A 23,539-nucleotide genomic window follows, 5' to 3' on the forward strand; every position below is an offset into this window, starting at 1 on the left:
AAAAGCCTAACAGCAGCTATTGTGCTTGGTCAGTGGAAAAATCCCAGAGAAGAAACCACGCAAGTTATTGCAGAGCAGACACACTTCCAGGGCAAACAGCCCTGCACAGTCTGCAGCTCATAGCTAATGATAAGGACTTCTCATGCCATTTTCTTTCGGGGTGTTTTCTCCCACTACTCTGTTGGTATTGAAGCAAGGACTTAAATAAAGGCTAAGCAAGGATGTGATCTTGTAGTTTTGCCTCTGGGAGAGACTAGGATGCTTTGAATGTGTCCCAAACCCATCCCTCACAGAACATGAGCATGATAATTTTTGTTTTAAAAAAACACAGATCCAGAACAAGAGTCAAAGCTTATTTTTTAAAATATATATTTATAGAACTAAGACTACAGCAGGCTCCTTCAGAAGAGTATTTGTATCCTTGGTCTTTCAGAAATAAAATAGGATAGCTGATTCCTTGGCATGTGCACTTTGCACAGCTCACTGTGAGGCAGCAGAGCAGATCTTAGAGCTCACTGTCATCTTCCCCACACAAATAAATCCATCTGAAGCCCCAAGGACTGATGGGCTAAGGCACATGCAGAAGCCATGCAATTCAACTTGAAAAACATAATAAAAACAGCAAATCCTGTTGCTCCAGGTTAGTGACCTGGCACCAGGTTTAGACAGGTAAATCGTGTGTTTATCCCCATGTCCTGTGTCCCTGTATCCAGTGTCATAAGGCAGTGAGGAGCAGTGAAGCAGCACTGCACACAGGGACAACAGAGAGACCAGCAGCCCTGAAGCACATAAGCTTCTGAATCAAAGCCATAATCATATCTATATATATATGGTAACAACAAGGGCAGGAGCTTTCAGATCTGGTCAGAAAATGAGTTTCATGGCTCCAGCAGTAGATAAGTTTTTTTTCCAGTGGTGCATAGTCAGAACAAGTCCAAAGTTTAGAGAATCACAGAAGTTAATTAAATCACAGAATCAGAGAATCCCAGGATGGTTTGGGTTGGGAGGGACCTTAAAGACCACCTAGTTCAACTCCCTGCCATGGGCAGGGACACCTTCCACTAGCCCAGGTTGCTCCAAGCCCCATCCATCCTGGTCTCCAGAGTTTACCAGGGACACCTTGATGAACCTAAAAGCTCACAAGATCTTCACTGGAGAGGTGGTTTGAAGAGTTAAACAAATTCCTTTAGATCCTGGGACCTCCTGAAAGGTTGGATGTAGCACAGTACCTCACTGGGTAGATGCAAATCAGCTCCCAGTTTCAGCTCTTAAGCCTGGAGCACTCCCACAGCTAAGCTAGGTATGTGGTGTAACTGTTGGTGCCCCTCTAAGCAAGATTTCTGAGAGATACAAGTAAAATTCAACCTTAATGACAAGTCTAATCCCCACTAATGAAAGACTTTAGGAACAGGAAGAAGTGTAACCTGAGATCTGAGAGGGATGCACATGCCCCGAACACAAGCCAGCATGCCCAAAGCAACATGCAGCACTCCCCTCAGCACATACAGCTTTGTAGTCATCTAGAAAGTGGAAGATGCTTTCCAGATGCTTGCATTTTAGAAGAACTTCAAATCAAAAACTTCTTCTGACACAGATCATCCCTGTGTCTGGTCCTTTTCTTCCTCTGAGTTTGAAGATCCATCCAAGGAGATTGCTGATCAAAGGCACAGATTTTTAGTAAGTGCTTTCTGAATGTACAATTAATTATTGGAGTATGTACAATTTCTGAATGTACAATTAATTATTGGAATATCAAATATTCTCTTGAAAAGAAGAAGTACTTCAGCTGTGTGTGTCTGGGAATAATTGAAAACACCACCTCTGCCATGCTGGTCAGACCAACAGTGTCTTCTGCCTTCTGAAAAACCTACAGAACAGGATCAACAGTGTCTGAACCACAGCTCCAGCTTAGACAAGTGATGGGAGGGCTGATAGGAGCATTACTTCCAGTCAGTCACCTCAAAATGCCATCCCTTAATTGGTGGCCTTTCTTTCTCCCCCGTCCCTCCTCCATGTAGCTTCATCTCATATTAAATCATTTCTTACAGAATCCCAAAATGGTTTGGGTTGGAACAGACCATCAGGACCCTCTAATTCCAACCTCCCTGCCATGGGCAGAGACTCCTTCCACTATCCCAGGTTGCTCCAAGCCCCATCCAACCTGGCTTGGAACAATTCCAGGGATGGGGCAACCACAGCTTCTCTGGGCAACCTGTGCCAGGGCCTCACCACCCTCACAGGGAAGAATTTCCTTCTTCTAGCTAATCTCAATCTACCCTGTTTTAGGATAAAACCTTCTCCCTTGTCATATTACTGTCTGTCCAGGTGAAAAATTTCTCCCCCTCTTTCTTTTAAGCCTCATTTCTTCATCAAAGTTAGGTACTTACTGTGACTCTTAGAAATGTACCAAGCTGTAGCCATCAACTGTGGCATAATCAGGCTCCCCTGAAACACAGAGCACAAAAACCCCCTCAGGTTTCCCACAAGAAGTGCTCATTATATGTCTTTAAACAGAACAGAAACACCCCAAAACTGGCCATTCACGTTAAAGGGATGGGATGCAAGAGTGAATGAGGCTGAAGATAGGCTGAGAGAGCTGGGAGTGTTCACTTGGAAAACAGAAGGCTCCAAGGAGATCTTAGAGCTCCTTCTAGTGTCTAAAGGGAGTCTGAAAGAGTTGGAAAGGCACTGTGGGTGAGGGCTGAAGAGATAGCTCCTCTGTGAGGCCAGAAACCCATAAAGCAATAACTCACCTGGTGCACTGGTCGGGGTGGGCAGGGGTCCCCTCCTGCACAGAAAGAAACACAGAGCTGAGGATCTGTGTGACTACAAGATGCCTTTGCCCTGGTTCTGCAACCCCCCGCTGCTCCCCCTGAGCCGGTGGGAGGGAAAGAGCTTTGGCCAGCCTGAGCTTTATGGAGACCTGACAAGGCAAGTCGTGGTGGGCTCACCCACAGCTGCTTGGCAAACACAGGAGTTGAACTTGATACCATGGGAGAGAGGGAAGAATAACTAGAAAACACTGACTCGGGGAAAAATTCACAAGTGAGCCTCAGGGCATGTCTTTGTACATGCCTTTGCCCAGAATGAGACATAAGGAAGCCATAATTGGATATGACTCCTTTCTCAGTGTGGCAGCCAAAGTGGCAACTCATCCCTAGCACGAGTTTTGGCCACAATCATCATCTTGCCCCCAGCAGAAAAACCTTTAACCATAGCATCCCTGGCCAGCTTCTGTCCCACAAGACTGAATCCAGCTCTGCAGTTCCTCCCTCCACCCACAAATGCTTTTAACTCACCTCAGACAGACAGCTCACACTAAGAGCCATGCAAGCAAACATTTTCCTCTAATGCCCTCAAGTCAAGCTTCCAACAGACCAAAAATATACCTGTTTTGGAGGGGTGAGCATCATTTGCAATAGCAATTGCAGTTGTACATGTTACATCCCTTACCTTGATATAGGCAGAGGAGCTGGACTTCTTGCAGGAGTCACATTTCTCTGGGTATTATAGTAGTTTTCATAAACAACAGGAGCTAGGAAAAGTTGACAGTAGTAAAGTATGGGCCTTTTATTGACATAATACACTTGTTATACCAACATTCAGCTGCTAAGTCTTTCCTCTGTCTGGGAAAATGCCTGATCACTAAAATAAAATACAAGACCATTATCTTCAGAAGCTGACAAACGTGGCGAAGACTAGTGCTGCATGGCAATGAATGAAAGGAGGGATGTTGCAAAATCAGTGTTTTCTGCACACAAAATGATGTTGACCAGAGCAGCCAGCTCCATGAGGAGAATAGAGTAGTCTGCACTACTTTGTGAGATTCTACTAAGCTCTTACCTGGAGCCAAACTTCCAGTTTTGCGTAAATTCACAAAAAAATCAATGTCCTTCTCAATGCTGCACATTTCTAAACTCTTGCGGATTTCCTCATATTTCTGCAAAAGGGAAATAAAATACATTTCTATGCATCAGGTAAAAAAATGAGGTTTTCCCAATTGCTTACCACACATAGGGTGAAAGTCCAGCACTCATCCAGGACACAAGCTTCAGTGCCAGGAATCCCAGAATGATTTGAGGAGGAAAGCAACTTTAAAGTCCATCCCATTCCATCACCTGCATGGGCAGGGACAGCTTCCACTATCCCAGGTTGCTCCAAGCCCTGTCCAGCCTGGCCTTGGACACTTCCAGGGATGGGGCAGCCACAGCTTCTCTAGGCAACCTCTGCCAGTGTTTCACCACCCTCAAAAAATGTGGAAATGTAATTTACAAGAGTTTTGGCCAACCCTTCTGCTTGCCCACTCATGCTGGTGTCCGTGGTTAATCAAGGGCCACAGCCCAGCTCAGATATAACACAGCTTAGTGCCCAGCAAACTAGGGTTTGCTTTCCACTCAGAAGAATGAAGATTTTCAGTTGAGATACCTCATCATTCTGGACACAGCCCAGGGAGAGCTGGTTGACGTGGAGCCAGAGGGCATTACGGAAATAGTTGATCCGCTCGCACTCCTGAGTCTCAAAGAACTGAAACGACACAGACATAACTGTCCATAATATCTTTAAAATGAGGGCAATTCTCTGAGCCCCTGAATCACAGAATCATTTAGGTTGTAAAAGATCATCGAATCCCCCCATTACCCCTGCATGTCCAGAGCCACCACTAACACATGTCCCCAAGTGCCACATGTACATGTTTTTTTTAACATTTCCATTTTCCAGGTATGGAGCAATTAAAAAAGCACTGGGGATGTATGAAAACAGAGGTGCATTGACTGGTTGGTCTTCTCCCTCTGTCCTGCCCAGCCGTTTTCCAATCAGGTTTAAACCCTTTTTAAATCTGCTGTTTGGTACACCTCAATGTCACATGCTCTTACGCATTTCCATGAACATACACCACTTGTTAACGACTTACAACCTTTGCAACACATGGACTGGTAAACCTCCACGCGATCCAACTGCAACAGTGAAACTACTGCTTTCCACTCCCCGCTACAGAATTGTTAGGGTTGGAAAACCATCTAAAAACATCGAGTCCGACCACTAACCCAGCACTGCCAAGAACCACTAAACTGTGTCACCATCCTAGAGGCTTCTAGAGAAGACACAGAAAGCACAGCACTGAGACACCCATGCAAAACAGACAGCAAATTCAAATTCAAAAGGGAAAAGTAAAATAGCAGCGTGATGAGGGGTAACTTGGGAAGAGATCAGCACAGCTCGGAAGGGGAAGGCTGCAAGGCTGAAGCAGATCTGGGATAAAATCCCCATCTTTGCAGTCCCTGTCCATTCTTCAGTCACAGATCACAGGCCAGCAGCAGAGCAGCTGCTCAGCTTTCTCCTACCAACTCTGGAATTCCCCAGCATGTGCTAGAAATCCCTGCTGAACCACTTCTCTGTGAGGCAGTCTGCTCCACGCTGATACATCCCCTCAGAGGCATTCCCACGCTAGTGCACAGTCTGTGAGACACAATGTGAAGAGCTCCTGGCACAGTGTGCATGTGGAGATAGCTTCACCCGCATCCCCACCCACCACCAGCTTCTACTGAAAAGTCATGTAAAGTCTTCCAGAGTTTCAGACAGTCTTCCTGGTGTTGTTGAGGCTCTAGGACGTAATGGCCTGGAGCCACTGAGTATCCAGAGGTGACCACTGCTGCTCAAGATGACAGCCACTCCAAACATGCAAGAAGGTAAGGGGCAAAAATGTCACTACCTTGACTCTGTCAATTTTAAAAGGTGGTGGAAAAATAAAAATAATTTTAAAAAAATGGAAACAGTGAAGTAGTGGGGCCTTGAATCCAGAAGCCAAGCTTGAGACACACACACAGGCTTAGCTGCAATACATCCTGCTGCTTCACTGCCAGGGGAATACACAGATAGTGAATGTGCACTGTTCCTGAGCCCTGCAGCCAGGGCTGGAAACAGAGAACCACACTGCCATGCCAAGGGGTTTAAAGATACGTACCTCACAAGCTTTGATGTGCTCATTCTGCCACTCTTCCCGGATTTTCTCCAGTGTTGTCACACTCTGCTGGTAACTCCTGTCTGAGAGACAAATTACATTTCAGCTGAAGGTGTCTCTGCCCATGGCAGTGGGGTTGGAGTGACATGACCTTTAAGGTTCCTTTCAACCCAAATAATTTTATGATTCTGATTCCCTGATTAACATTAATTGAAAAAATCCCTTCACTAGAAGGTAATATGTGAAGCTTGAAAAACAGGGAGATCAGGTATGAAACAGAAGGAACATGGCCTTGCTGGGGCCATGCAGGCTTCTTCAGGGAAGTTGCCCTGGAGAAGGTACTGCTGGTACCTTGGACATGTTTTTCTGAGGAGCCATGCCTGACCCAAGAGCTAGAGCTCACCCAACAGTCACATCATGGCTTCACAACCCCTGCCCTCACTCCCCTTGCCTTCCTGATATGGCAGTTCCACACTCACCAGTGTCCTCCAGAGCTGATTTCGTCTGGGCCAGCTTCAGGAACAGCTGCCAAAAATGGGAGAGAACAAGAAGGTGGAGAAGAGCCTGGGTGTATCATCAATGGCACTGCAGCCCCACTGTGAACATCACCAGCCACCCCACCCCAAAACCCAGAGCTGGGAGAAGAGCTGTGGGGAGGAAGAGCTGCAAGAAAACACATTCCCATCTCCCTCTACCCCATAGCCACCCACTTCCCATACCTTCTCCTGCTGCTTCTGTGTGACCAGGTTGGCGTTGCGGTGCACAGCCTGCTCTGCCTCATCCTTGTCCCGGCAGCGCTGCTCGTACAGACGCTTGGCCTAGGACAGACACCAGGAACAGAGGGATGCAGACACACCTCAGGGGAAGATGTTGGGCAAAACCTCAGCATGCGAGGAAACAGGCTGCCTGCAGAGCAGGGAACAGCACACAAGGTACCCTGCAGCTTGGGGAAAGCCTCACAAGGCAGGCTGCTCTTGGACTGGGGTGAAAAGCTCATGGCAATCAAGTCTGTGAGAATGTCCAGAGAAGGGATAGGGAAGCATCTGGAGCACAAGTCTGATGGAGCTGGGGGAGCTTAGCCTGGAGAAAAGGAGGCTAAAGGGGACCTTGTGGCTCTGCACAACTCCCTGCACTCCCTGGAAGGAGGGGACAGCCAGGGGAAGGTCAGGCTCTGCTCCCAGGGAACAGGGACAGAACAAAAGGAAATGACCTCAAGTTGTATCAGAGGAGGTTTAGATTGGCTGTTCAGAAAAACTTCTTCACAGGAAGGGTTTTCATGCCTAGGAACAAGCTGTCCAGGGCAGTGGTGCAGTCGCCATCCATGGAGGTGTTCAAAAAAGGAGTGGATGTGGCACACAGGGAGATGGGTCAGTGGTGAGCTTGGCAGTGCTGGGCAAATGGTTGGACTCAATGATCTTAGGGCTTTTCCAACCTGAACAATTCTCTGATTCTAAATCATTTGTATCCAACCGTACAAGGCTACCACTGGCTGTGTCCTTGGCATGTTATTCACTGTTTCTGAGCACACCCTGCACACCACTCACACACTGAGTGTCGAGAGTCACAGCAGACAAGGAAACTCCTCATTTAAGCCTGTCCTGGTGCTCTGTGTGTGTGTGTGTGAGAGCAGCATTAACACACATGGCAAGAAACCACAGCACATTTGCTTTACCTCCATGGTCTTCTTGTATTGCAGATTCCTGTTTTTGTGAATTGCCTCCATGATCAGCTCTATCTGTGAAGACAACAGACCCTGGGTCAGCACATCACTGACCATCAAAGCTCCAGGACACACTGCATGGTTTAGGAGAGGAGAGAAAGAGCCACAGACTGAGATGTGTTTAAGGATCTTCATCGACCCCAAGCATCTTCACAAAACTCGTATTTTATGCTTCAGCCTAAGCCTTGAATTGCATTTGCAAAGGAGCTCTACAAAACAAATCCTAGCAATATATAGTACTGTATCACCTCCTTAGACTCTGGCAAAACTGAGAAGCACACTCCCCTCTGCTAGGTCCAAACCAGTCCCTGGTTCTAGCAGTTTTCCATGGTTTTCCAGACAAAGGAATCTCAAGCGAGAAGTTAAAAGGCTTGGCCATTTTAGCAGCCCCTGTAGAGATCATACAGCACTATAAACAAATGCTTTAAAAACATTCCAGTGCTGCGGCTGACCCCAAAAAGCACACAAAGGAGAAGACGTGGAAGTGAGAAGAAGGAACTTGGAGGTTACTACACAGTTGAACTCAGTTGCAACACACAGGAAGGAGCTCAGGACTTCCCAGCAGCACAGGCACCGGGGGTGTGGTGGGGGCTAAGGCACAGCATGAGACAGCACTAGGATCAGCCCTTGCATCAACACCCTGAGGGAAGGAAGGCACATCTTCCCACCGTGCCTGACCTTTTTCCGATGCAGCTTTTGCTTTTCCCTGAAGTCCTCCATCTTCTTTGCTTCCTCCCGAAGGGTTTGTGCCAGCTGGATGTGACCTTGTCCCACATTGTCTATCTCTGCGAAGAAGAAATTAATTATATATTTATATATTCCTAAAGAGACTGTGTTTCTCAAGTCAGCTTACAACATATCACATATCCCCTTTCAGGAACATGGAAGAGCAGTAGCTTGTTTGAAGCAGCCTCCGAGCAGTGCTTGCCAACGTAAGGATCAGTCCTGCTGGGACCTGTCCCCAGTTTGAGAAAACTCCAGCCAAGAGGACTTACTCAAACAAGCACAGTCACATCTCCACCTCATGTGGGTAAATCTAGGCATGTTTGAATGCACTGCACTGCCCCAGGCCAGCAGGCACCATCTTGGAGCACAGAAAACTTAAGGCTAAAATAATCTCAAGCTGCTCTTGCTGAAGGCAACAGTACACACCATAAAACGCCACCCCAGCAAGCTCCTCAAGAGAGCAGAGCCAAATGGCAGCTCATGATTCAACCTGCAAAGCTGCTCCAAACCCACAGCTGTCAACAGTCAGCAGTGGTGAGGGCAGAGCTGTATTAGGGAGGTCCATAGGGGCAGCAGAGAAACCTGGATTGGGCAGGGGATGGGCTGGGCACAGGACAGCAGAGCACACACCCTCGAGGTGCTGTCTGATGGTACCCAGTCAGGATGTGACACATGACAATGTATGGTGGCCAAAACACCATCTTTTAGATGCTCCAATTGCAATCACAGAATTATTTAGATTGGAAAAGTTTTCTTAAGATCTTCAAGTCCAACCATGCCCCCCACACTGCCCAGCCCACCACTAACCCATCTTCCCAAGTGCCATATCTACACAGCTTTTAAACTTTTAAACCTCTCGAGGGATGGGGACTCCACCACTGCCCTGGGAAGCTGTGCCAGGGCTGGACAACCCTTTCCATGAAGAAATTTTCCCTAATATTCAACCTAAATCTCCCCTAGCAAACCTGAGGCTGTTCCCTCTCCTCCTGTCCCTGTTCCCTGGAGCACAGCCTGACCCCCTGGCTGTCCCCTCCTGTCAGCAGCTGTGCAGAGCCACAAGGTCCCCCTGAGCCTCCTTTGCTCCAGCCTGAGCTCCTTTCCCAGCTCCCTCAGCCTCTCCTGGTGCTCCAGACCCTTCCCAGCTCCATTCCCTTCCCTGGACACTCTGCAGCCCCTCAGTGTCTCTCTTGCTGTGAGGGCCCCAGAGCTGTCCCCAGGTCTGAGGTATGAGTTACTCTGTGTGTGTAAAGAGGACAAGCCTGTCCAACAAACTCCAGATGAGCTTCCCATACACAGCTTCCTATGTACAACACAAGCATGACCTCTGAGCTGCAGACAGACCTAAAAGCCCAAGAAATCCCCAAAAAGGTGTCCTGTGGGTCTCCTGTCCCACCCATGCCCTGGTGAACTTTGTCCCAAACCCCATTCACTGGGATGAGCCCGGCCAGCAGTACACCTGGCCCCAGCAATGCTCAGCTTTAGAGGATTCTCTGCTATTTTCTTCCCAAGCAGTTGCCTTCTGGCTTTGGCACTGCCAAGTATCCTGACAAACACAAAGAACTACTTACGTTGCTTGAAAACATCAAGGGATTTCTTCAGTGTGCTGAAAAACACAGGCAGGGCATTAGAAAGGGTGGAAAACTATGGTCAGGCACAGGCATCATCAGAGCACCTCTCCCAAAACAGAGCTCACTCAACAATGGCTAAAGTACCTCAAAGCACATTTATTTACCCTCTTAGCACCTCCAGCTTTTTCCTCTCAGCAGGTATAACACAGTTCACTTGGTTTAAGACCTACTTTACACCTTCCTGAACACTGGATGTTATTAAAAATTCAAAGTTTCATGACAAATGTTTCAGGCAACCTCCTAAAAGCATCATTTGGAACAGACGAACAATTTTGATGTGGTATGTTTGCCAGTGGCTGGAGACGTAAGGAGTTTTTCTCCCTCTTAATATTGCACAGTAAAGATTTCAGAAACATTTTATGTGACACCTCAATATAAAACTGAAAGTAAATGACCAGGGAATGTCAGACTGGGCATGTATAAAGCAGAGAAGCAAAGGAGGAAGCAGAAGGCCATGCAGATCACTTGGGAAATGGAGCAAACCGCATGCTGGGCTCTGAAGATTTGCATGGTTTGAGTAAAGGAAGTACCTGAACTTCCCTCTGGCCACAAAACCTATCCAGAATTAACCCAAGGTCTCGTGATCATCAGATTTTTGCTGATCCACCAGCCCACACCTCCCCTGAGTGTCTACAGTATTTTGGTTAATCTGCAGCTGGTGGGAACTTGGTGAAGATTAACTCAAAACAAATTAGAACCCAATTGGGCACTGCTCATTCATGTAAACATTTTCAGCTCATCTTCTGAGCCTCCTAATCACATTTCAGCTCTGTCTTGTCTCTCACAGCTTCTTTCCTTCTCTTCCTCCTTTGATGCTCCAAGGACACCCATAAAAGCAGAAGACACACAGGGCTGGGAACTTACTTCAGCTCCGTCTGACCACAGGGCTTCTTCTTCGACAAGTTAATGAGCTCCTTGCCATATTTTTCTTCTATAATTGCCCTGTTGAGGAAAGAGAGAAATCATAGAGTCACAAATCGTCAATGGGTTTGGGTTGGAAAGCACCCCAAACCCCATCCACTTCCACCCCCTGCATGGGCAGGGACACCTTCCACTATCCCAGGTTGCTCCAAGCCCTGTCCAACCTGGCCTTGGACACTGCCAGGGATCCAGGGGCAGCCACAGCTTTTCTCACCACCCTCACAGGGAAGAATTCCTTCCCAATATCCCATCTAACCCTGCCCTTTGTCAGTGTGTGGCAAAAAGTACTTTCTGGACCTGGCACTGATCCTTAGGGAGAACATCTGAAGAGGAGACCAGATCTTGTGAGGTAACATAAATAACACCTTTGAGAGATTATATTCTCTTCCGCTCTTGGAGGAAAGAAAGGAAGAAAAGAGAGTCCATGTGTTGCAGTGTAGAACAACCAGTTCTTTGCAGCTGCTTTGAAATCACTACAGACAGCCAGGGCTGGACTTGCTTGGTCAAAAATAGGTGTCTCCATGTGGGCAACCCTAGCTGTCTGTGGCCAGTGGAAAGGAACTGCTAGAGGCTGCCATTAGAATGTCTACTGGATAAAACAAATAACTGGATAAAAAAAATAAAATGCCTTCACTTCTAACACAGATGCAGACCTCTGTGTGATTGTTTTCTGGAGTTTGGCAGTGGGGCTCACCTTACTTAACTCTTTAAAACTCCAGAAGATGGTAGGGAAATGTTGGAAAAAAAAAGTTATAAATGGATTTTTTTTCTGCTATCTAACAACATTCCCATGAACTTCATTTGAGACAAAACATCCAGCAGGCACATTCTCCACAGCTGGAACTGTGGAGCTGTGCTGGAGAACTGAGCCAAGTCCAGAGAGCAGCAAATCCAGGTCCAGCCTCTGATCTCCTCCTCCTTAGAAAAATCAGTAGCTACCTACACCTCCTTCACGACAGAAGAGGACACAGTGTGTGGAGGAGGCTTTTGGCACTCTGTGTTGTCAGGGGTGAATGAGACATGGTTCTCAGGGTCCACTTCCTCAACTGGAAGGCCCAAGTTTTCCTGGAATATGGGATTATAGGCTAAACAGATGTAGGTGCATTAGACACTTTTAGGTGCAGTTTTCTCCTGTTCCTCCGCATTACGTTTGTTCCAGGCTGCTCTGTACCAAGTTGTGCAGTCAGAGGTTGGTTTTCTCCAGATGACATCTTCACCAAAATGACATTAAATCAGGCTTGTCTACAGTGCCCTTCATATTTAGCCATTGCCAGCCAGGTGAACCATAAAGGCAAAATAAATGGCCAGATCATCTCAGCTGGTTTTGTAGCCACAGAACCTCTGCTTAGGTCGTCCCCTCTGATTAATAATGGCAGTACCTAACACTACTACTTCTTAACATTGAATCTGTGGGGTGTTCATAATGTACAAAGACAAAGTCAGGACAAAGCTGTGCCTCTCCTAGGCCAAGATCCTCTAAAATGATCTTCTGCAAGGTGAGCAGCAAGGTGAACTTCATGGGACAGCATTTTAACGTAGAGGACAGTAAAACACGGCAGAAATCAAACTGGGAATACCAGGAGTAGTAGTGCCACAGCATCACCCTGAGGCTCAAGCCAACCCATTATGGGAGGCAGCTCCATACCTTTCTTTCAGAAAGTCTTCAAACTCTTTGCAGTTCTTCCTGCCATCATTCAGATGTTGAATGATGCTGTCGTAGCCAATTGTGCTGGTCAGATCCGTGCTCTGGAAACACAGGAACAGGAGTCATATCCTTGTCAGTGCAATCCACGGCCACTGCCACCTCCTGAGGCGTTTGCACAGGCCATGGCTCAGTGGAGCAAGGGTGCAAGTGCCTTCTTATGAAGTAAAATTGTTTCTTTCAGGAAAGGGAAATACTCCAGAAGGAGAACAATCATGGCAATTTGAGGCAAGGTACATCTATGCCACTCACACTTGCCATAGACTTCTGAAGGGTCAGTGTCTTTTTTAAAATTATTCTTTCAAAATATATCTTGCACTGAGGCATGCTAAAAAAGAGAAAGAAAAGGAGAAAGAGAAAAGAAAAAGAAAAAGAAGAAAGAAAAAGAAAAAGAAAAAGGAAAAAAAGAAAAAGAAGAAAAAGAAGAAAAGAAAAAGAAAAAGAAAAAGAAAAAGGAAAAAGAAGAAAAAGAAAAAGAAAAAGAAAAAGAAAAAGAAAAAGAAAAAGAAAAAGAAAAAGAAAAGAAAGAAAGAAAGAAAGAAAAGAAAGAAAAGAAAAGAAAAAGAAAAAGAAAAGAAAAGAAAGAAAAAAGAAAAGAAAAGAAAAAGAAAAAGAAAAGAAAAGAGAAAAAGAAAAAGAAGAAAGAAAAAAAAATAAAAAAGAAAAACAAAAGAAGAAAAGAAGAAAAGAAAAAGAAAAGAAAGAAAGAAAAGAAAGAAAAAGAAAAGAAAAGAAAAGAAAGAAAAAGAAAAGAAAAGAAAAGAAAAGAAAAGAAAAGAAAAGAAAAGAAAAAGAAAAGAAAAAGAAGAAAAAAAAAGAAAAGAAAAAGAAAAAAAAAAGAAAAAAGAAAAGAAAAAGAAAAAGAAAAAGAAAAAGAAAAAGAAAAAGAAAAAGAAAAAGAAAAAGAAAAAGAAAAAGAAAAAGAAAAAGAAAAAGAAAAAGAAAAAGAAAAAGAAAAAGAAAAAGAAAGAAAAGAAAGAAAAAGAGAGACATGCAGCAATAATGTAGGCTGACTTACTCTACTCCATTCTTTCCCCATTCCCATGTCTGGAGGCACCTTAACAAAAAATGAGACTTTTTCCCTCTGGCTGTTGGGGATTTACCACCCCTGGGCTGACAGCAGGGCTCCTAAGTACTTTGATAATGCTCAGTGATGCTCAGACCATGAGTTCTCCCACTCTGGATGGAGCCTGAAGCAGATGCAGGGAGCTGAGCAGAAGGTTCTACCCGTTGTCCTTTGGAACAAGAACTGGCAGGTGTTGCACAGAACTGCACACATGGGAGCAAAAGGTCACAGAACCACAGAATAATTTAGTTTGGAAAAGCCCTTTAAGATCACCAAGTCCAACCACTAATCCAGCAACACCACAGTCATTATTAAACTGTGTCCCCAAGTGCCATATCCACATGCCTTTTGAATGCTTCCAGGGAAAAATACAGGGGAAGAGGCTGCAGAAAGGGAGCTATGGTAGGTGTGAAACTCAGCAACAGGAAACAAAAACCACAAAAGGTTACCAAGAAACCTGAAGAGGAATTGTGGCAGGATGGAGAGCTTCAGGAAATGGTTTAAAGACAGGATGAGAGTATGCAGAGATCTGGCATAAAAATGTGGGCACCAGAAGAGGGAGTTTCTTGGGAGTTTATTCCTGGTGCAATAAATGTGGAGGAACAGGGTGGGTATTTGTGATAAAGGAAGGATTTAATTGTGTGGAGTCCCTTATTCAAGTACTTGACTGTCAGTGGCCAGAAAGCAAGAAGTAAAGGGCAGATCTGGTGGAGTGGAACTGACAGGAAACCCACGGGTATCTGAGATCAGCTTTGCTCTGCCTGTGGCATGCATGCGAAGACAGGACTGTGGAGAAGGACCTAAGCAGAAACCAAATTTCCTTTACAAAGTACAAACTCACCATGTACAAATATAACCTCCAGAACGAGGTTAGTACTGATAAACTCACAAGCAGCTCTCAGGTTGCTCTACATTTTCACTAATTGGGTGTGTGAAAAGGACACACTGCACTGGAGTCAGCCTTCATTACATTTGCAAAACACAGGAACAGCCTACCTTTACTTTCTATCCCCACTTTCAAAGGAAACAAAATGGATGCAGAGCACAACTGCTGGTCATTGCAAGCTGAGAGGGAGGGTAAGCTCCCCATCACTGCATGTCCAGGGGCACCCAAAGGCTCCTGCATCCTGCTCTGCTGCCTGGGATACTTGGGCTCTGGAAGAAGGGTCAAGGAGAAAACTGGGAGTATTCATCAATAATGGACATTAAGCTCCTTGTTTTATCACTCTTCCTACTCCAGTAAAAGGACTTAATTCCAGTGTATGTGTATTTCCTAAGCACCCAAGGCAGGACCAGACTTCAGGTTGCAAGGTATTACACGAAACACAGAAATATGAAAGCATTTGGGTTGGAAAAAACCTCTAACCTGATCGAGTCCAAACACTCCCCAGCACTGCCAAGGCCACCAATAACCCATGTCCCCAAGTGCCACATCCACATGGCTTTTAAATGTCTCTGTGGGAGGTTTCCATGGGAGCAACTCCAGGCCCAGACAGAGCTGGGCAGGGTTTTTGGTGTGAAACCAGCTTTTTCAGCATCATTCTGAGCAGATTTGGCACAGAAAGAGTCAAAAGCACCAGCATGATTATGGTTATCCAGCCTGGAGAAGAGAAGCTCCAGGGAGAGCTCAGAGCTCCTGCCAGGGCCTAAAGGGGCTCCAGGAGAGCTGCAGAGGGACTGGGGACAAGGCATGGAGGGACAGGACACAGGGAATGGCTTCCCAGTGCCAGAGGGCAGGGAGAGATGGGATATTGGGAAGGAATTGCTCTCTGTGAGGGTGGTGAGGCTCTGGCACAGGGTGCCCAGAGAAGCTGTGGCTGCCCCTGGATCCCTGGCAGTGTCCAAGGCCAGGTTGGACAGGGCTTGGAGCAACCTGGGATAGTGGAAGGTGTCCCTGCCCATGGCAGGGGGTGGAATTGGATGGTCTTACAAACCAAACCATTCTGTGGTGCTGTGACTGCAAAGGCAGGGCTGGCAACAGCAACAGAAGAGGAAGTGCAACAGAGCAAGCACAGAGCCACGGGCAGAGAGAAGCAGATTTAAAAACATAATAAACTAATCCAAAGACGAGGATGAAGGATGGGGAGTTTCACCAAGCCCTGCCCAAACAGAGGGCAAGGATCTCTTCAGCCACTCTCCAGCACATGGCTGCCCTGGTCCTCCCTGCTGGGCAGAGCTCAGAGCCCATGTGCTCTTTAAAGGACAGCCCATGGAAACTGAAAACGGATGATTTCAAGGTGACAAAGCAGCACCTGATGTTTCCCAAGCCCGCAGGACATGCAACCCCCCTTCCTGATCTGCTGCCTGGATTTGCACCCAGTGGATTCAATAAGGAGAAAGAATTTGTGTGCTGCTTGTGATGCTTTGGGGCTTGGTTACACTTTCAGCCAAAAGAGGGGCTAAAATGCTCTGGTGGAGATGTGAAAACACATCATGATCCTGTGTGAGTCACAGCAAGCTGCTGAGCTCAACGATTCCATCTCCTACCCCACCTTACATGGAAAACCCCTGCAGACACACACCCTGTGAAGCAAATGGCATTGGGGAAAAACAGAAAGACAGAAATGTTCAGGTGGGAAAAGCCCTCGAAGACCAACCACTCCTCAGGTGTGCCCAGCCCACCACTAACCCATGCCCCCAGCTGCCATACCCACATGGCTTTTAAACTCCTCCAGGAATGGGAACTCCACCAACGCCCTGGACAGCCTGTTCCTAGGCTTAACAACCCTTTCCATGAAGAAATTTTCCCTACTATCCTGTCTGACACAACCTGAGGACATTTCCTCTCCTCCTGTCCCTGTTCCCTGGAGCACAGCCTGACCCCCTGGCTGTCCCCTCCTGTCAGCAGCTGTGCAGAGCCACAAGGTCCTCCTGAGCCTCCTTTGCTCCAGGCTGAGCTCCTTTCCCAGCTCCCTCAGCCTCTCCTGGTGCTCCAGACCCTTCCCAGCTCCGTTCCCTTCCCTGGACACTCTGCAGCCCCTCAGTGTCTCTCTTGTCCTGAGGGGCCCAGAGCTGTCCCCATGGCTGGAGGTGCCTCAGCAGAGCCAGCACAGGGGACAGGCACTGCCCTGGGGCTGTGGTCACACCACGGCTGGGACAGCCCAGGGGCCACTGGCCTCCTGCCCACCTGGGCACCCCTGGGCTCATGTCCAGCTGCTGTCACCAACACCTCCAGGGCCTTTCCCAGCTTTCCAGCCACTCTGCCCAGCCTGGAGCTGCAGGGCTTGGTGTGACCCAAGGGCAGGATGAGCACTTGGCCTTATTGAACCTCACACCACTGGCCTCAGCCCATGGATCCAGCCTGTCCAGATCGCCTTGCAGAGCCTTCCGTCCCTCCGTCAGTTTGTCCAATCTTCCCAAACTGAAAGGTTTGGGGCACTGAACTTGTTCATGGCCCATGTCTAGAAAAATCTGTATTTATTCCAAGCTGTCAGTATGTTTCCTCAGCCTTGTGCTCTTAGAGAAACACACCAGAAGCTGGATGGCTATTTTAGGAGTCGGAAACACTATGCAACTATAACTGGCTGTGCTGTCTTTGCTCACAGCCAGTGCAGCCTCAAAATCGCTCAGTGTCCTGCAGAAGTTGCTGAGACAAAGAGAAATGCTCATGCTGGTGCCTGCAGGGAGCAGGGTGAGGAGAGGCTGCACGAGGTTGCAGCTCCTCTCCATCCCATAACCAGGAGGGTATAACAGGACAGACAAACCTCATCACAGGGAGGAAAAGGCCTTGATGCAAATCCACCCACCAGGTACCAGCTTCCTGCAAAAAGCAACTTTTTGATCAGTAATTTTCCATTTGAGGTTTCCTGTGCCAACACCTTGCCTGCTGGTCCCAGAGACAGCAAAAGCAAAGGACCATCCTGCCTTGATGCAATCACCTCTTCCCACAAACCCCACCTTGTTCCTTTGAAACGATGACCTGAGGATTTCACAACGCTGCTGCTAAGTTCCACCAAGCCAGTCCCCATTTAGAGAAGGACAAGCAGGGGAAAGGGGAAGTGAAACAGCCAGCACCTCACCATCACTTGGCAGCCAGGGAATAAACCCAGGAGCCCAGGGCTGCACTCCCCAGCCACGGGTTGTTTTAGAAGCATCGCTAAACACATCGCAGGGAATAGAGGATTGTCTCATTAAAAGCAAAACAACCAAACTTCCACTGTCCAAGTTGCAACCTGTTAAACCACAGATCAGAATTAAAGTGGTTCTTAGCATTATCATAATTTCTATTTTTACCACGTGTTTTTATAGGAGCAAAGCGCTCTGCTGAGACCCAAGGCTGCTGGGTTACCCAAAATACATGCAAGAACGGGCTTGTGGAGAACAAGGCATGTACTAAGAAAGAGAAAAAAAGTGAAAGAAAAGACCTTACATAGTGAAAGAAGAAAAGCAGATTGCAAAATCAAGTGAAAACAAAACGTCACGCTTGCTCAACTCATGGCCATCAGTACAGGCTGGGTAAAGGCAGACAAATATGAGTGTGGGGTATTTTGGTTTTGCACAGCTCCCTCACAAGCATGCAGGACACGTGGCCTGTGGCAGGTAGTGACATGGGAGTAGGAGCATGCTGGGCAATAAATGCTTAGCTTTAGGCATGTCTGGACTTCAGTCCCTGAGCAAGCAGAAGCTGCAGTGGGGTCCCAGAGAGCAAACCTCTTTATTTAAGATAATTTATCTTCTTGTGTTGAGACCCAAGAGCATGAGCAAACTCCAGTGCAGAGAGCCAAGTGGTCCTGTGCTTTCCTGATGGAGCACATCAGGAATATCACACCATCAGCTCCAGCAGGGAGCAGGTGACAGTGCAGGAACAGACACAGCACCCACCAAAGGAACCAGCACTGGTGGGGTTTAAAATTAAATCAGTCCCCAGGTGAGAGTGGAAGCACAGCCCTGCTACCCCGACAGAGCAAAGGGTGGGCTGCAAGTTATCATACAATCACAGAATACAAGAATGGTTTGGGTTGGAAGGGACCTTAAACCTCATCCAGTGCCACCCCCTGCCATGGGCAGGGACACTTTCCACTATCCCAGGTTGCTCCAAGCCCTGTCCAGCCTGGCCTTGGACACTGCCAGGGATCCAGGGGCAGCCAAAGCTTCTCTGGGGACCCTGTGTCAGGACATCCCCACCCTCACCCTTACTATCCTACACCCACAAAGAAATTTGGAGATCACTCCTCACAACTGGTCACATTTCAAAGCTGGAATATCCAATACCAGAACTGGACTAGCTTTTGAGGGTTTGGTCATTTTTTAGACTTTGTCCCATCAGTTGGAGCTTACTTCCTCTGAAGTTCTACCAAAGTCTCTCCTTTATGATCAGGCTGTCCTAACCACTGGGAAATTTGGCCCCCACAAGAGTAACGTACATTTTTGAAAGTGTTGAGGGATTCTGCAGTTAGAGTGGGATGATGAGTTATTCAGGGGGGAAAAAAAGAGCTGGACATTTTGTTGGACCACCAGATCTGAAGCTGAGCCAGCATCACCACTAAAGAACAATGTGTGGCAGCATGTGCCACCTGCCCAGGATCATGCAGCAATGACCCTCTTGATCTCACCTTGCTTGACAGGTCAAGAACCTGCTCCAGACGAAAGTTGTGCCTCACCAAGCACTTTGCAATGATAGAACAAGGAATGATGGTTTTAAACTAAAAGAGGGGAGATTCATATTCAATATAAGGAAGCAATTGTTTGAATTGTTTATGATGAGGGTGTTAAAACACTGGCACAGGTTACCCACACAAGCTGTGGCTGCCCCTGTGTCCCTGGAAGTGCCCAAGGCCAGGCTGGACAGGGCTTGGAGCAACCTGAGGCAGTGGAAAGCGTCCCTACCTACAGCAGGGGGATGGGCTGAATGGTTTTTAAGGTCCTTTCCAAGCCAAACTGCTCTATGGTTATTTGATTCTAAGAAATCACTTGCTTATGCAAAGACTTCTTCTATTTTTGCCTTACGCAAAGCAATTTAGGAGGAAAATGGCAGGAGGAAGTGTGTGCCCACTCACAGCACTCACCAGCAAGCAGAAGCTGGATGTGCAGCCCTCCACACCTCATCTTGATTTGGCTTTTTTCTTCCCATCTCTGGTTCCCCCTCTCCTCCCCAGCCTCGCAGCTGATGCACAGTCACCAGTACGTGGTGTGGCGCCTGCCTGGGTGGTACCTGCCTTTTCCATCAGCCCAACGACCACAGAGGGACCTCAGTCTCTCCACTGAGTCACATCCACCACGTTCCCATCCAGCTACACCCCAGCTGCCTGCCCCAGGTCTCCTCGGACTAGGGGCTTCAGCAAGGGAAAAAAACAAGCAAAATCCCTGCAGAACCAATGGTTTGGGGCTCAGCAAGAACCAGGGATTATTCAGTAAATGGCAGTATTTGCAGTAAAAGGGGTCAGGCACGAGTGAGCGCTCCATGCAATGACCCAGATCCTCCTTGCCTTGGGAGCTGGAGGCTGCTACTGTCCTGGTGTTTTCTCCCACGGAGCCCCCTCCTCCAGGATCCTCATTCAAAAAGCACCACCCCACAGCAGGAGAGGAACAAAGCAGGCAGAAACAGCCAAAGTTAGCCCTGTGGCAGGAAGCTCTTCTTCAGTCCAGTCTGCCATGGCAAACCCCATCTACTCAGCCTTCCTGGCATCAGTTATTCCCCCAGCCTGGGGGATGATGCCACCACCCTCAAAACCTCCCCTCTGCACATTTGCAAAGCAAAGGGAGCACCGTGGAAAACTCTTCTGTAACAAATAGCTGGGAAGCAGCTGCCAGATGCAAAGTTGGCTTTATTTTCCACAACACGTTTGTGGAATTTAGGTATTGGACAACACTATGCCAGTTAACTCGCTGGTGACCCTGGGTGAGCCTGGTGCTCTGCACTTATTCCACAACACTCAGGAGCCCCACACCTGATGCCAGCTCTTCCTGGGGTCTGTGCTTCCCTCCCACATCCTACACGACGGGAGCTGCTGCCAGGTGACATGTGGGAAGCCCCAAGCACCATTCACAGGTGAAAATTTTCAGCCCCAAAAGACAAAACTTTACAGTTTACTTCCTGGTTGCCAATACATGGAACGAAGGTCCACCACAAGAGGAACTGAGTAGCCACAGAGCTATAGCTTCGCAGAAGATATGTGGGTTTTCTGCACTTCTCCTTTTATGACAGCATAATTCAGACTGAAAAGAATAAATTGTGGTTTTCCCCTAACTGTGGGTTTTCCTCCATGGCTCAGCAGCTGGCAGTACCACACTGAGTGACTTGCTCCTAGTCTGGGATTAGCTCCACATGAAGAGAACATTTTTGGCCATGGTGTCTCCAAGTAGTTTACCAATGGCCAGTTGATGTTATCCAACCCCTCAGCCTGGCACTGACTTCCTCCAGCAAGGCAGCAGCTGCTTGCTGGGATTATTTTGGCTGCAAGGAGCAGATTTTAAAGCCACAAATCTCAGGACATGCATGGGTGGGCAGTGCCTGCTGAGCATCACAGCATGCCAGAATGGTTAGGGTTGGAAAGGACCTTAAAGCCCATCTCATTCCATCCCCTGCCATGGGCAGGGATGCCTTCCACTTAGACCAGGTTGCTCCAAGGTCCATCCAACCTGGCCTTGAACTCTCAGGGATGGGGTAGCCACAGCTGCTCTGGGCAACCTATGACAGCGTTTTATGAACGCAGAGCATTCAGCAAAGTCACTCCACGACCACGATCGTTGGCTCTGGAGCCAACTCTAACCAGAGAGCAGTGACCCCTCCACCTGCAGCTGTGCCCTCCGGCTCTGGCTGGCTCTGCCCCCGCTGCCCCGGTCCCGCCGCGCTCTGGCTCACCCAGAAGTGGTCCCTGAACCGCGCCTCCCGCATCCTGCTGCCGCCGTCGCCGCGCTCCACCGCTCCCTGCCCGGCCTGGCCCGCCCCGCCGAGTCTCCACCCACGCTCGGACGCTCCCGCCCAAGGATCGCGGCGGGTCGGGGAGCAGGACGTGCTGCTGCCGGCGGGTGGGACCGCTGGGGAAGGGAGGCTCGGCATCAGAGCGCCGGGGCAGAAGCGCATCCGTGACGGCTGATCCCGCTGACCCGCGCGGCTTCCCCAAGGAAAGACGGAGCGGAGCGGGAGCAGCTCGGCTGCGCAGCCGTGCCCACGCCACCTGCAGTGTCCTGCCCGCCCGGCTAGGAGATGCAGGGGGACTGTAGGAAGGTTTCATGGAGTCATAGAATTGTTTAGGTTGGAAAAGCCCTCCGAGGTGATCGAGTCCAACCCAAGCCCACCATTAACCCATGTCCCACACATCCATGGGCTGTTTTAATCCAGGAGTGAGGACCCCACCACTGCCCTGAGAAGCCTGTGCCAGGGCTCAACAACCCTCTAGGTCAAGAAATTTTCCTAATATCCCATCTAAACCTCCCCTGGCACAGTTTGAGGCTGTTTCCTCTCCCCCTGGCCCTTATTCTCTGAGAGAAGAGCCCGACTGCCCAGTTGCCCCTTCCTGTCAGCAGTTGTGCAGAGCCACAAGGTCCCCCTAAGCCTCCTTTTCTCCAGGCTGAGCACCCCCAGCCGCTCCTGAACACACACAACCCTCCTTCACAACACACATCCCGTGTCACCCACAGTGTATTAGGGGCCATTGCCTGACACAAGGCACTCCGTGAGGGACCTCTGAGAGATGCTTGGAAAATATGAAAGCAGAGATAACACACTACCTGCTGAAATGCCTGAATCAGACCCACTCTACTCACCTACAGCCTCTGATTGAACACAGGGACTGCTAAAACACTCCAATAACATTAAAAAAGGCATTTTCCACTTACTGAAATAAATCTGCTCAATTGTAACTGAGGCTGGTGTAGGCAGACTAACCCTGTGCACTCTCCTGACACAAGAGAGCACAAATCCTACCCATGAATCCCCAACATCAAGCACCTCAATGAGCTCTAAGAGAGACGGAGATGGACTTTGGATAGGGGCATGGAGTGACAAAACAATGGCTTCACACTTAAAGAGGGCAGGGTTAGATGGGCTATTAGGAAGAAATTCTTGCCTGTGAGGGTGGTGAGGCCCTGGCACAGGGTGCCCAGAGAAGCTGTGGCTGCCCCTGGATCCCTGGCAGTGTCCAAGGCCAGGCTGGACAGCGCTTGGAGCAACCTGGGATAGTGGAAGGTGTCCCTGTGCATGGCAGAGGGTGGATGCAGATGACCTTTAAGGTCCCTTTCAAACCAAACCACTGTGATTCTGTAATCCACTCACCATTTCCCAGCTTTTAAGTCCCACCCCTTGGCCAGGGCAGCCCATGGCACCACCCTGGACCTGTGACCCACCCTCCAAAACCTTCCTCCACTGCCCTTCACCCTGACCCAACTGGATGCATTTACCACACCGTGCTTCCATGAGGAAGTTACAACCTTCTTGCAACACAGCAGCAAGAGAGCAGAAACTGGAACCTTGGAACATTTATGTTACTACAAAAAAAAAAAAAGTGTCTCTTTGCAGTTTTGGATTAAGACACCTCTGAGCTCAGGGCTTTCCAAATACAGCAGCATGTAAGTAAAACATGGCACAGCAACAGCAAACAGTAATGAAGGTTTAGTCACTGGGCAGGAACAGTCACAAGATGTAAAAGCTGTCCTGGAAGGAACAAGTGATGTTGAGCATATCAGAGTGGAAATGTTCCACAGCAATATTCCCTCACACCTGTGAGGCCCCCGAGCCACCTCTTCTGGAAACAAAATGGTGAAAAGACCAAAGATCTGCACAAGAATCCCTCTTTCTGGAGCACAGCACTAACTGTTCCCAGAAACGTATCTGGCAGTTCTGGACTACAAATGTGTATGACTATTTCCCCAGTACTGC

The 23,539-nt window shown here is 48.2% G+C and overlaps 1 protein-coding gene across 2 annotated transcripts; it reads right to left on the minus strand.

Annotated features, from left to right (window-relative positions):
- Positions 1-352: 352 nt before the first annotated feature.
- PSTPIP2 (proline-serine-threonine phosphatase interacting protein 2) lies at positions 353-21,630 on the minus strand. 2 transcript variants are annotated; one of them, XM_085042311.1, is made up of 15 exons: positions 21,524-21,630; positions 12,600-12,700; positions 10,898-10,975; positions 9,974-10,008; positions 8,358-8,464; positions 7,632-7,694; positions 6,679-6,777; positions 6,439-6,484; positions 5,963-6,042; positions 4,426-4,524; positions 3,844-3,940; positions 3,454-3,535; positions 2,754-2,788; positions 2,388-2,445; positions 353-1,654 (listed from the first exon to the last, which is right to left on the minus strand). In XM_085042311.1, the coding sequence occupies exons 1-14, from the start codon at positions 21,554-21,556 to the stop codon at positions 2,396-2,398; spliced, it is 1,005 nt and encodes a 334-aa protein (XP_084898437.1). In that variant the 5' UTR covers positions 21,557-21,630; the 3' UTR covers positions 353-1,654; positions 2,388-2,395. The 2 variants fall into 2 exon arrangements, with proteins under 2 accessions (XP_084898437.1, XP_084898435.1); XM_085042309.1 differs by having other exon boundaries at positions 353-1,867.
- Positions 21,631-23,539: the final 1,909 nt, after the last annotated feature.

The sequence above is a fragment of the Lichenostomus cassidix genome, chromosome Z, assembly GCF_008360975.1.
Source record: "Lichenostomus cassidix isolate B80296 chromosome Z, HeHo_3.0, whole genome shotgun sequence".
Taxonomy (NCBI): Eukaryota; Metazoa; Chordata; class Aves; order Passeriformes; family Meliphagidae; genus Lichenostomus; species Lichenostomus cassidix.